This window comes from Lasioglossum baleicum, chromosome 8 (genome assembly GCF_051020765.1).
Source record: "Lasioglossum baleicum chromosome 8, iyLasBale1, whole genome shotgun sequence".
Lineage (NCBI taxonomy): Eukaryota > Metazoa > Arthropoda > Insecta > Hymenoptera > Halictidae > Lasioglossum > Lasioglossum baleicum.
This window is the reverse complement of record NC_134936.1, coordinates 6,054,589-6,067,517: the sequence shown is the minus strand read 5'-3', so window position 1 is coordinate 6,067,517 and position 12,929 is coordinate 6,054,589. Positions and strand designations below refer to the sequence as shown.

Sequence of the window (12,929 nt, the reverse complement as noted above, 5' to 3'; positions counted from 1 at the left end):
TTGTTGTTTTTAAAAGCAGCGTAAAATAGTCGATCAGCAACATAATCGAACCGCATAGGTACTCTCATCCGAAATGCGACGAAAGTCCGTCTTATATCGGAATAAAACTGTATTTTAAAAAAAAGGAAACGTTATTAAATTTTCAATAATTTTGAGCTTATGAAGAAATATTACAACTCTTTATAATTATAATGTCGAATCAGTAGACCCGATCATGAATCGTTGCTCTAATTAATGCATGTCAACAACGACCCACATTGTTTCATTTGCAAATCTTTGCACAGAGCGTGATCAGAGTGCATTATTGCTCGTATAAATTTGTTTGATTAATAAATGGAAATGATCATTTTCATATGATCTCCAGCTTCGGTAAAAACACGCTTCATTAATTCGTATTATTCACACTGATTTGGAACGAAAATCACAATTGAACTAATTGAAAACGCGCAACAGACTGTTTATCGCGTGCTGGTTTATTTCTGAGAATACTGAATTCGCATCAAGATGCGGGCGATGTTGCACGACTAAATAATGAATATTTATGTCCCTCTCTTTTAAACAGACAGTTGCTAATTATGTTTGCAATTTTGTAATAAATAGTAACAAACCGATAAAGTTCGTTAAAGCTTCCATTTTGTTTTATACTCGTTAAAAATTATTATGTATGGATAAACTTCCTAATTAATTTGAATGTTTTTGCTTGCAATAAATTGTAATTTTAGTGCAAATTTCCGTTTTTTAAGAACTAGTTAATGACGACCCAGATAGCAAAAAGATGTCTCGAATGTCCTACGAACGTCTCCCGAACGTCTCCTGAATTACATAAATTAAAAAAAGGGCACAGTAAAAATAGATTTCGACCAAAACGAGTTTAAAGTTAAACCAATAAGTAGCTTTATTAGAAGAACGCGTGTGGCATTGACGTAAAAAGTGTAATAAAAATAATAATTGCAATGAAAATCACGATAAAAATAATAAAAATCAACATTAGAATAACAATGAAAATCACAATAAATATTGAAATTAAAATCACAATAAAAATTGAAATTACAATTACAATTAAAATCATAATAAAAATTGGAATCACAATAAAAATTGAAATTACAATTACAATTAAAATCACAATAAAAATTGAAATCACAATACAATTAAAATCGCAATAAAAATTGAAATTACAATTAGAATTAAGATCACAATAAAAATTGAAATCACAATACAATTAAAATCACAATAAAAATTGAAATTGAAGCAAAAACACTCACTCGAACAAATAATTCCAATGCTAATACTTATTGCTATTATAGATTATGGCTATACATATATGTATAAAAACCACACTGTTTATGGTCTTAAAAAGACGTCTTTTTAGGACATAAAACTTTCAGACCTATAATAAACGTAAAATGGCCGTCTTTAAGACGTCGTGTGCTATCTGGGCATGTCTTGCAATTAATGAACAAAACTTTTTATTTTACATACACTTCCGGAGTCTAGTGGTAACATTCCATAAAATCCAATATGTACATCGTTTTGCAAAATTTTAAAATTATACAAGATTAAGTAATATTTTGTTTGGAATAACTTCTGTTTTCATGAATGCTGATAGAGCTGCTAGAATGCAACCTAACGCGGTTAGATTGATATAGGTAAACGATATTCAAGTCTACTTGCTTGACTCGATGTACAGGCGTCTAACAGGAACCTAATTATTTCTGGTCGTTGACTGTGACGGACTAATGACAATAATACAGAAACGGATATGCTTCTGTCTATGAATTGTTTAGGAGCACTGTACTGCCGGCAAGATATTGACAAGGGTGAATCTCCAAGGAGGATTATAACGTCTCTCTCCAAGCTCTCTCCTTCAATGGCTTTACATAACCTTCAGTTTCTTGCCCACCACTTTCTGCATACTATATTTATGCTATTTCAAACTCATTTTGCTCGAATATCTTCTGAACTATTTACCCCATCGAATTTCTGTTTGACAATTTCTGTAGATTTTCACATTCCGCATCTTTTATGTCATATTTTGGCCGATTTTTATTAGAATGTATGTAATGATTAGACTGCGGATTTTATGCATTTTTAATAAATACATTATGCATTTATAAGAAATACATTATACATTTTAAATACATTATGCATTTACAATAAATAATTTATAATAATTAAATATACATAGTAAGGACATTAAAAGAGTGTTGAACCGTCGCGAAATAACTCCTGAACAGGCTTGCCATATTCCGCGCGTGCCAGGCCCCTTACCGTTGCGCCCCTCGCCACGGTACTACGCTGAGCCTGCCCCACTCTTCCCACTAACACTGACGCGTACCGCTAACTTAGCTTGCTCCACGCGGTACGCGTCAGTGTAGTGGAAAGAGTGGGGTGGGCTCAGCTTAGTACCGTGGCGAGGGGCGCAGCGGTAAGGGGCCTGGCACGCGCGGAATATGGCAAGCCTGCTCCTGAATAGGAGTTCACAAAGCGACGTAAAATAAGCAAAAAAACTAAAAAAAAAGAGTATTAAACCTAAATACAGGAGTCTCTCAACTTGAACACAGAGAAGATAATTGTAGACATAAGAATCACACTCCATATATGGGACAAGGTGGCCTGTAATTGTTTACAACATAGCATAGAGATATAAATAACGTCTTCGTCCTCGCCATCACCTCAGCACACGTAGTAAATGTGTCTGATCTTGATATTATAAACGCTTTATCCATTCTTCCATGGATTCAACGAACAAATAATTACAAAAACTAATTGTTGTAACTATTTTGAAAGATTTATTCGATTTGATGATCAATAACTAACAGTAAATTTCGTAAATATTTTTTTATGTCAGTGTTGTACACTTCCGACAGAAATAATAGAAAACAAATTGAAGAATCAAATATCATAATTAAACAGTAACTTGTAAATAAAATTTATGAAAAGTAGAATAAGACTTGAAAAAAAAACAGATTCAGTATATCCATTTCTTTCGAAACAACTACTCAAATTTGACAAGGAAATCCGTCAATATTTTTTCTATGGATAGATATTAATTACTTAATTAATTAATAACACTGTCCAACAAATTTCAACTTTTTAAAAGTATTTCGATTCCCACTATGCAATTCTTACAGAGTTTTCTGCGCTGATTTCAAATCTGTTTTTCATTTTTTTCCTATACGTCCAGTTTTTGAGAAAATGGAGTTTAAAAAAAAGACATATTTTTCAAATTTAAACAAATATTGTGATGTTATTATAAAAGATATTGAATTGTTCTTTACAGCAAAAGATTCTGTAGACTTTCCCGAATACAGTGATATCCAATATTAATACATTATGATTGTTTAAACATGTTTAAACAATGATGAAAGACGGAGAGACACCACTTCCGTACCAATTTTTGCGGATATTTTCGAATTTATCTCAAAAAATAAGGGTCCAGCGAAAAATTGAACTATACCACGCGAAAGAGCAGACTTTTATCTTGAGAAACCCCCCTTTGAAGTTTGCATGGTCGACGTTTTTTTCGATCCAGAAAGCACAATAGCACGGGTGGAGCCCGTCAAACTCCTGCTTCCCCCACCAAGCTTCCATTCGGTGGCGCTCCTCGTGGCTCCGATGCACGAGACCTGCGCACTGCTTGCGACAAGCGAAACGCGTCCTTCGTACATATTTAGTAACGACGGATGCTGGTGGTCCTCAATTGAGGTAAAATTGCCCACGCCTGGTCTACAGAATCTTTTGCTGTAAAGAACAATTCAATATCTTTTATAATAACATCACAATATTTGTTTAAAGTTGAAAAATATGTCTTTTTTTAAAACTCCATTTTCTCAAAAACTGGACGTATAGGAAAAAAATGAAAAACAGATTCGGAATCAGCGCAGAAAACTGTATAAGAATCGCATAGTGGGAATCGAAATACTTTTTTGCTGTTGGACAGTGAAATTATACTTAATAATTAATTAATATCTATATATAGACAGCGGGTTTTATACATTTAATTTAAAAATAAATAAAATTTAAAAATACTATTGTATTATTAGGTTGGCAACTAAGTTCGCGACCTCCACATTTTCTCAAACAAAGCAATTTATATATATTTTTTAAGCACGTGTATTTTATATAAAATTAATCGCAAAATTCTGAGCTTTCCAATGATATACAGTTCAAAAGGAATGGTCACTGAATGAGCTTATAATGATACAACAAAAGAATTACGAAACAAAAGATCGCGAATTTAATTGCCAACATAATATTATCAATTCCTGTTTCACTCCAGTTTGTTACAATCCAGGTAAAAAATTTTTATTTTGCATAAAAATCCGCTGTCTACTAATATCATACATTTAAATTAATTGTCGTTAACGTTTACTTTTCATGAGTGTTGTTTCTTGACTTAATGAACAATAATTTTCTTTTCTTCTCTTCTACTCTGATTAAGGATCCAATGCTATTGCAAATAATGACATGCTATTTTGTCTGAAAACCGCTGGTTGTATTAAGATGATAATTGAACGTGAAACATGGAGATTCGTACTCACCTAAACTTACCAACGCGAGTAACGAAAATAAGCGAACGAAGTGCTACTTCAATTTGTGATCTCTAGCAAACTGAATTGAACGCCGAGTATTTCCTGGATAATGTGTCGTCGTTTCAAAGGAAGATACAAGACAAAAATAAAGGAAATGTAGTGGAAACTCGAGAATCTAAGGGTTGAAGTTAAAATTTAAGGGCAGCAGTTGAAAGTTTGAGGAAAAATGCGAGTCTGTTGCCAGATGCTAGTCGAAGCGATGTTTAACAGGGTCGCATGACTTTTTAAGTGAAGACAAAGTGCTGAAGAAATTGGTACTTGGAAACTTCCATTGAAATTCGCGAAATATGTATGTATAATTGACGCAGGTCTACAAAATGTATCTTTAAAATATCCGATATGTGTCCGCATAAAAAAAGTATATAACAGATCGTTGTTAAAGTTTCTACTTTTTTTAAGCAGAAACTTTGATTTCAGCAATGATATTCTACAAAATGTTCAACGAGTATTTGCATACTTGAACCGTCTACGATTTTTAGAAAACACTGAATTAGTTTATAATAGCATTCACAAATTCTAGCAACGAAACTTTTCGATCAGCGTAATAGATTCCTTGCTCTAAATTGAGGCAGCGTTTCGCATGTATGCACCTCACATCGCACCTCATATGCATGTAGAGCACCCTCGGTGTAGAAGTTGTGCCCCACCTGCTTCCCATTAACGTCCTGGTTCTCCCAGCATTTGGAAATAGATTGAAATCTAACAGGATCAACAAAACTAATTGGAAACAAACAAATCATTCGTTCCGATCCGCTGCGAGAAGTTTATAACTTCATTTATCACATTTATCACATTTCGTATTATATATTCTAACGATCATTGCAGAATACACGAAGAATTATCAAGATATTTATCGACGAGGATCCTATTTTTTGGACACTAATAACTGTTATTTGTAACCAAAAAATATAAAAATCGATATTTTTAAATCATTTTGTTCTTAGAATTTTTTTCGATATTTTTTGTGTACATTATCTTATATTTCAATAATAATCAACATTTTATTAAGTGATTTTTATCGTAGAAAATTTTAGAATAACTGTAATTTTTGGTCCCTGCTAAGCTGCTTGGAACTACTATTTAATACAAAAAAACAGTCTTCCATTTTTTTCAAAATATCACTGTGTCCTAATAGTCCAGGCAATGAACGCTCATAAGGGAGGTGTAGAGGGAAATGGACGAGGAACACAATTTTTAACTTTGGCACTTTGTTTGGACTAGTTAGGAGGTAAACAAACTAAAAGTCCCTACTCTTAGGAGGTGAGCGGGGTGCAGGGGGGCACGTAGAAGGTCCCCTTTATCGGTTTTCCGCTTATATCTCGGAAACTACGGTTCCTAGCGATAAGATCATTCCATACAAAATTAAAGCTGACAAAATGTGCCATAGGATTGATTTTATTCAGTTTTTCGCTATCTCGCATAGTTTCCGAGATATCAGCGCTGAAAGTTCACTAATTGTGAAAAACAAACTTTTGCCTCACGTTTTTTGCCTTATTTGACTAGCTAACTCTTCAGCACAATTAGTGAACTTTGAGGGCGGATATCTTTGAGACTACGCGAGATAGCGAAAAACTGAATGGAATAATTCTCATGGCACATTTTGTCAGCTTTAATTTTGTATAGAATGGTCTTATCGCTAGGACGCATATTTTCCGAGATATAAGCGGAATAACGAAAAATGGGACCTTCTACGTGCCTCCCTGCGCTCCGCTCACCTCCTAGGAGTGGGGACTTTTAGTATGTTTACCTCCTAACTAGTCCAAACAAAAACCCAAAGTTAAAAATTGCGTTCCTACCATTTCCCTCTACAACTTTTCGTTGACTGGGCTATAACTCCTTAAATGGGATTAAAGTACCATCAATCATACAGTGTATTCATTAAGCAATAATAGACTTTTTCTAGCGCCGTCGCTCGAAAAAGGAAATGATACCGTGTTTCGGTTTTTAAGTACCCCAGGCAGGTTTCGGCGCGTTTTATTCCCGTCATAATTTTTAGCTAGACATTCAATATCTCCTCATGAAATCCATTAACGTGCACGATAATCCTCGATGCGTGAATATTTGATGGATACGGACCTTTTGCTGATCCGATGTCATAAAAGTTCTACCACTGCCGATTGATGGGAACCCGATATACGTGTGCGTCCGTGTGTATATGCATGAACGCGTACACCCGCACCTGTAAATGTAACCAACTTCTATCCATTCCACAATAATGGAACTTTTATGATATTTGAACAAAGAAACATTCGCCCGGGAACAAATTTTCTTCGATCGTCCACAAGCGGATATCGACATCTATCGAGAAAACTCATTTTATCGACGGCTAAAACCTTTTCCATGCCACGCTAGGCTATATTCTCCGACGTCGTATTTCTCCTTGGTAACTTCTCTTCGAACACATAAAGCGAACATTCGCGACACACCGATATTTAATTGTGCAAGTTTACCTTTGCCCAACAGTGAACCTTTAATTTTCGGGCCCTGGGCCAACACTGTTTACGAGCCGACCCAATTTACCTAAATTAACTCAAGTACCAAAATTTTTGTATAAAATAATTTTTCTGAAGTTGTTAATTTAAATTATTTTATTATTTTTGGTCTGCAGCCCATTAACCCCTTGCCGTATCATTTTCTTTACAGTAACAGCGATTAAAATGTCTTTATCCCCAACAATCTCGTAGAAGAGAAAAGAAAATTTATATTTTTTGTATGGCTACATTTATTTTAATGCTTAACTATTGATTACAAACGAATCTAATATTATTCCATTTAAAAAGAAAGGCGTAACATTCATATTTATTAGGCTTTGGTTAAAATCTTCACGACGAGGGTGACTCGTTAAAATACGGCAAGAGCAGTGTCGGCCAATATTTAAATAAAAATTTAAATAACAAGTCATTTGTTATTTGGATATTCAAATAAAAAGCAAAAATAATTATTTATTATTTGAGCAAGTCTAAATTAATTATTTAAAATAATAAAGTTAATTGTTAGTTAAAATTCAATTTTAATTATTATTTGTATCGACAAATAAGAAATTAAATTGTAATTTTATTTTTTAATAGGTCTTAATAGGGTTTAATAGGTAAAAACGCGCACGTGTTCATTGTATACATATACAAAATATACAAGAAATGAGAGAAGACCAAAAACTATTTATATGATTTCCACCTCAATCCAAATAATAAATAATCTTTTATTTGCAAATAAGAAATAATAAATAGATCACTTTTGGAATTATTTAAATTACTTTTATTTAGATAAAAAGTTTAGTTATTATTTGCAATTAAAATCACGCGTTTCTTTATTATGTATTATTTATTATTTAAATTAAAATTTACCCAACACTGCTAGACAGCGGATGTTTATGAAAGATAAAAATTTGCCACTTAAATTGCAAGAAGCTGGGGTGAAATAGAAATCTATTTTCTTTCGTAATATGCTTAATGGGTTGAAAATTATATAACAGTATTTTTAATTTCATTCAATAATACTCGTCTTTGTCACACAAAATGCATAAAATCCACTGTCTACTAAGGACAATTGCTGATCTCAAATAACGCGGTGATTTGATAATCGAACCGGAAACACGGAAAAGGAAAAGCGCTTATCGAATCACTTTCGATATAGTCGAAATAATCCGCGTGTTACAACCGCGCAGAAATGGAATCTGCAAACTATTTGAAACACGCAGTTGCACTTTTTAACTAGTGAGCGTCATGCAGCAATATTCGGAGGGGTTAGGTTAAATGTATTGCATTTCCGTTCGATACATCGTGATCGATTTGTTTGGACGGATAGCGATAGAAACCGATACTGCGCCCACAACTTTAATAGAAATTAAATAAATAAAATGTTCTCCTCTATCTTTTTTCGTCGAGCAATTAAGAATTGACAGGTTTTGAAAAATGAATCATTGCGGTAGACATTCCGGTGGAAACGTGAAATATAAGCTTGACGAAAAATGGGACGAACTACTATATTTCAAATAATTGGCTGTGTTTTTTTTGTCACTGACGTGCATTTATTTTACGCGAAGAACCTATTGTGGTTTACAAGAGGGTCGGGCCGTTTTAACAACCACGTTCGCGCGGTTGTTGTTTTCATTTGTTTACTTAAATGCCTGACACGCGTATTTCGTTTATTACCGGATGCGTGCACGATTAATACACATTTCCAAAAGGATGATCTTTTAAACGAAATTTTTATTTGTTTCACGAAACAAAAAAAGAATGTTTCTTTTTACTCGGTGATCTTTCCTCTTTAAATTTCTCTTCCTTTGTTCACTCGCCTTCGGTAGACTCATCAGTAGAATCAAATGCATTTATATTACAAACGGTAATGACGAGGTCGCGTAATTGAATATTCAAACTAAAATATTGCTACAGTACCTACGTTTTATTTAACAATTTATTTTTAGCCTTCATCCGTCCCTTCATTTTCCACCTTAATCTGCACCTGGATGTAAAATTAACGCTACGCTAGAAATCGATAAACGGAAGATAAATTATAAATTCTTTTGCTAAAAATAGTACAGTAACATTGCCGTACAGTCACGCATAAAATGATTACTAAACTGTGAATTTTATGCATTTATATGGTTTATAAAAATATTCAAAAAATGCTGGAGTATTAAATTCAACAGAATTACCAATGAAAATAGAATTTGATTCGGTACCACTTTCTTAAAAGTTGTCTACAAAAATTGAAACTTGCATAAATATCCGCAGTTTGATGATTACTATCGTTCCTAAAGAACAAAGCGATATGCTGATTACGTAACATTAAAATAAATAATATTGAAGACCATTATTAATAAAAATAAACAAATTAATAAATTAGATACTGTTTAACACTCAACAGATAATTTCCAGTCATCCAATTCGCAGCTGAAATTATACAGTATATAAAATAAACAATAAATGCAAACAATTTGCTATCCAATTGTTATTAGTAGACTGCTGATCTTTATGCAAAATAAAAATTATCTTCGTAGATTGCAAGAAATAGAAACTAAATTGAATGCTATTTCTTCTTGTAATGATTTTGAAAGAGTATTAGGGGTTCTCATTTGTGTACAGTTAAGAGCAAAACTGATCACACACACTTTAAATCAGAATTACTTTTTTATAAATGGATCAAACGACTTGGATTTCTCTGTAAGGCTAGATGAATTAATTTAGTAAATGGTGTCTAACAAATTATGTTGAAAAAGTGCATTTGGTCGGAATTGTGAAAAACAATAGTAAAAATTGATTTTTATGACTTTTTTCGCTGAGCCAATAACGAAAATTTAAAAGGTGTGTTTGATCAACTTGTCGAAATTATATACGCTCCTAAAATTTCATTGAAATTAGTTAATTGGTTTCCGAGTTATAATCGATCACAAGGGGTAAAAAGGCCAAAAATCTTGATAAAGTGCAATTTTTACCACTTTTGATCGTTTATAACACGTAAACCAATTAACCAATTTCAATGAAATTTTCGAAGCGTATATAATTTATAGTTGACTAAACACATCTTGTAAATTTTCGTTATTGGCCCAGCAACAAAAGTCGTAAAAAACAAATTTTTATATGCAACAAATTTATATCTTTTAGACGTCATTTACTAAATTAATTCATCTAGCCTTACAGAGAAATTGAAATTGTTTGGTCCATTCATAAAAAAGTTATTCTGATTTAAAGTGTGTGTGATCAGTTCTGCTCCTAACTGTATAGTTATCGGAGGACATATGTATAGGCACATGACAGATATAAATTTTCTCCTTTTTTAGGAAATTACGAACTACAAAGAAAGTTCTAATCACTAAAACCTTAGAATAAATCGTAGGTAAAGGGGTTAGCGAATAAGATATTTTCCCTTTTTAATATTATTGATATTATTATTCTTTTGCAAAAAAGAATAAATAAGAAAATATTTGATTGATTAAATCGTTTGACTAAAGAACTTCGCTTATATTTCACCTTAAAATACCGAAATTACTTCCTTGCTAACCCAATATGTAATAATAGCTACATGCGCAGCTGTAGGCTTCCGAATAATGCAAATTATGCCTGGTAAACGAAAAAATAGTACTTTTGACGGCGATCGCGGCCTAGATCGACTTTGTGTCTAGCGTTTCTGGCTGCTGAAAACCCCACCTTTGTATTATCGAGAAATGAAAACGCGCATTCCGCACCCTTGCAATCCTGGAAAAACGAGTCTACGCCCTTAAGTCAATTTCTGAAAGAGGAACGCTACCCTGCAGGAAATTTAATTGAGCGCTACTCTATCTCGTGTGAAGCGAGCTCGCGAAATCCTTTGGCCAGTCGGCCTAGTGTTAATATCAGCGCGCATAATGATTATCAGCGGTGACAGTTTCATTCGCATTGCTCGGTAACGCTTCCACTCGGTTAGCCAAGAATACCCTCGCAGCAGAGTCCCACGAATGAACGAACGAACGAACGAACGGCCAGTCCATCGCGAAATTAGTTTTACAATGGCCGGTGCGCCATCAATCAACCGGCGACGTGTCCTCCATCGATTTTCCACTAATTAGACTAAACCTCGTGTACATGACAGGTGGACGTCTCGACCCAGGTGGATGTGCATGGCGGTTTCGGCGCATCCGGTGGCAACATTAGCATCGACTGGGATCGGCGCGCGACACCGCTCTACTCCCGCGAGGACATCAAAGAGCAGTACTGCATAACTAGCCGGCAATTGGACGCTGTCGAGAAATCGGAGGGCGGCTTCTTCGGTTGCCTGTCGACGAAAGGCCCGTCGCCGTGCAGCTCCGCCCGCACCTCGATCCTATCCGCCTGCGTCAGAAGCGTCCCCAGCGACGAGAACCTCTGCGACGCTCCCTACCCTCGGCGACCATACCAGATCATGTACCGCCAGCCTCACCCAACCTATCCGAGGGGTCTCTACCGTTACGACTTTGAGGATGAAGCCGACTGGATCAAGAGTTCCTACATCCGGCGCCGACCCAGATCTTTCTGCACCGTGCCCGATCCGAAAAGGTGAGTTCTAATTTTAGGGTTCCGTGGGAAGCGCCGCGATTTCGATGGCCATTCACGGGGAAAGATGAACGAACCGTCAGACTATGCCTCTACGAGATTGAAAGCATCGCCTTTGTTCGGAGGTCGGCGATCCCGTGGCTCGCCACGAAGTACGGTAGAACCTCGCTCGTTGCACGAAACCGGACTCGAACGTTTGTCATGTGCGACAACCGCGCCGAGAGTACAAACGAAGCCGAAAGTAGAAATAGTCCAGTCAACGAAAAGTTGTAGAGGGAAATGGAAGGAACACAATTTTTAGCTTTGGATCTTTGTTTGGACTAGTTAGGAGGTAAACATACTAAAAGTCCCCACTCCTAGGTGGTGAGCGAGGTGCAGGGGGGCACGTAGAAGGTTCCCTTTTTCGGTTTCCCACTTATATCTCGGAAACTATGCGTCCTAGCGATAAGACCATTCTATACAAAATTAAAGCTGGTAAAATGTGCCATAAGATTGATTCCATTCAATTTTTCGCTATTACGCATAGTTTCCGAGATATCCGCGCTCAAACTTCACTAATTGTGAAAAAGAAGAACCTTATTTGACTAGCTAACTTTTCAGCACAATTAGTGAACTTTGAGCGTGCATATCTCGGAAACAATACGAGATACCGAAAAACTGAATCCAATCAATTTTGTGGCACATTTTGTCAGCTTTCATTTTGTATAGAATGATCTTATCGCTAGGACGCATTGTTTCCGAGATATCCGCGCTCAAAGTTCACTATGCGTGCTGAAGAGTTAGTTAGTCAAATAAGGCTCATCGTTTTCACAATTTGTGAACCTTGAACGCGGATATCTCGGAAACAATACGAGATAGCGATAAACTGAATCCAATCAATTTTGTGGCACATTTTGTCAGCCTTAATTTTGTATAGAATGATCTTATCGCTAGGACTCATTGTTTCCGAGATATCCGCGCTCAAAGTTCACTAATCGTGCTGAAGAGTTAACTATTCAAATAAGACTCTTCGTTTTCACAATTAGTGAACTTTGAGCGCGGATATCTTGGAAACTATGCGAGATAGCGAAAAACTGAATCCATGCAATTTTGTGACACATTTTATCAGCTTTATTTTTGCATTGAATGGTCTTATCGCTAGGACACATAGTTTCCGAGATATAAGCGGAAAACCGAAAAAGGGGACCTTCTACGTGCCTACCTGCACTCCGCTCACCTCCTAGGAGTAGGGACTTTTAGTATGTTTACCTCCTAACTAGTCCAAACAAAGTCCCAAAGTTAAAAATTGTGTTCCTTCCATTTCCCTCTACATCCCCCTTATGAGCATTCA

At 35.4% G+C, this 12,929-nt stretch overlaps 1 protein-coding gene across 6 annotated transcripts in view; it reads left to right on the top strand.

Annotated features, from left to right (window-relative positions):
- LOC143211394 (uncharacterized) overlaps nucleotides 1-12,929 on the top strand; it is a 347,400-nt gene that overhangs the window by 18,520 nt on the left and 315,951 nt on the right. For all 6 annotated transcript variants that reach the window (XM_076429033.1, XM_076429034.1, XM_076429035.1 and 3 more), the window contains one exon: nucleotides 11,160-11,602. In XM_076429033.1, the coding sequence (XP_076285148.1) occupies nucleotides 11,160-11,602 (443 nt within the window). The remainder of the gene's footprint in view (nucleotides 1-11,159; nucleotides 11,603-12,929) is intronic.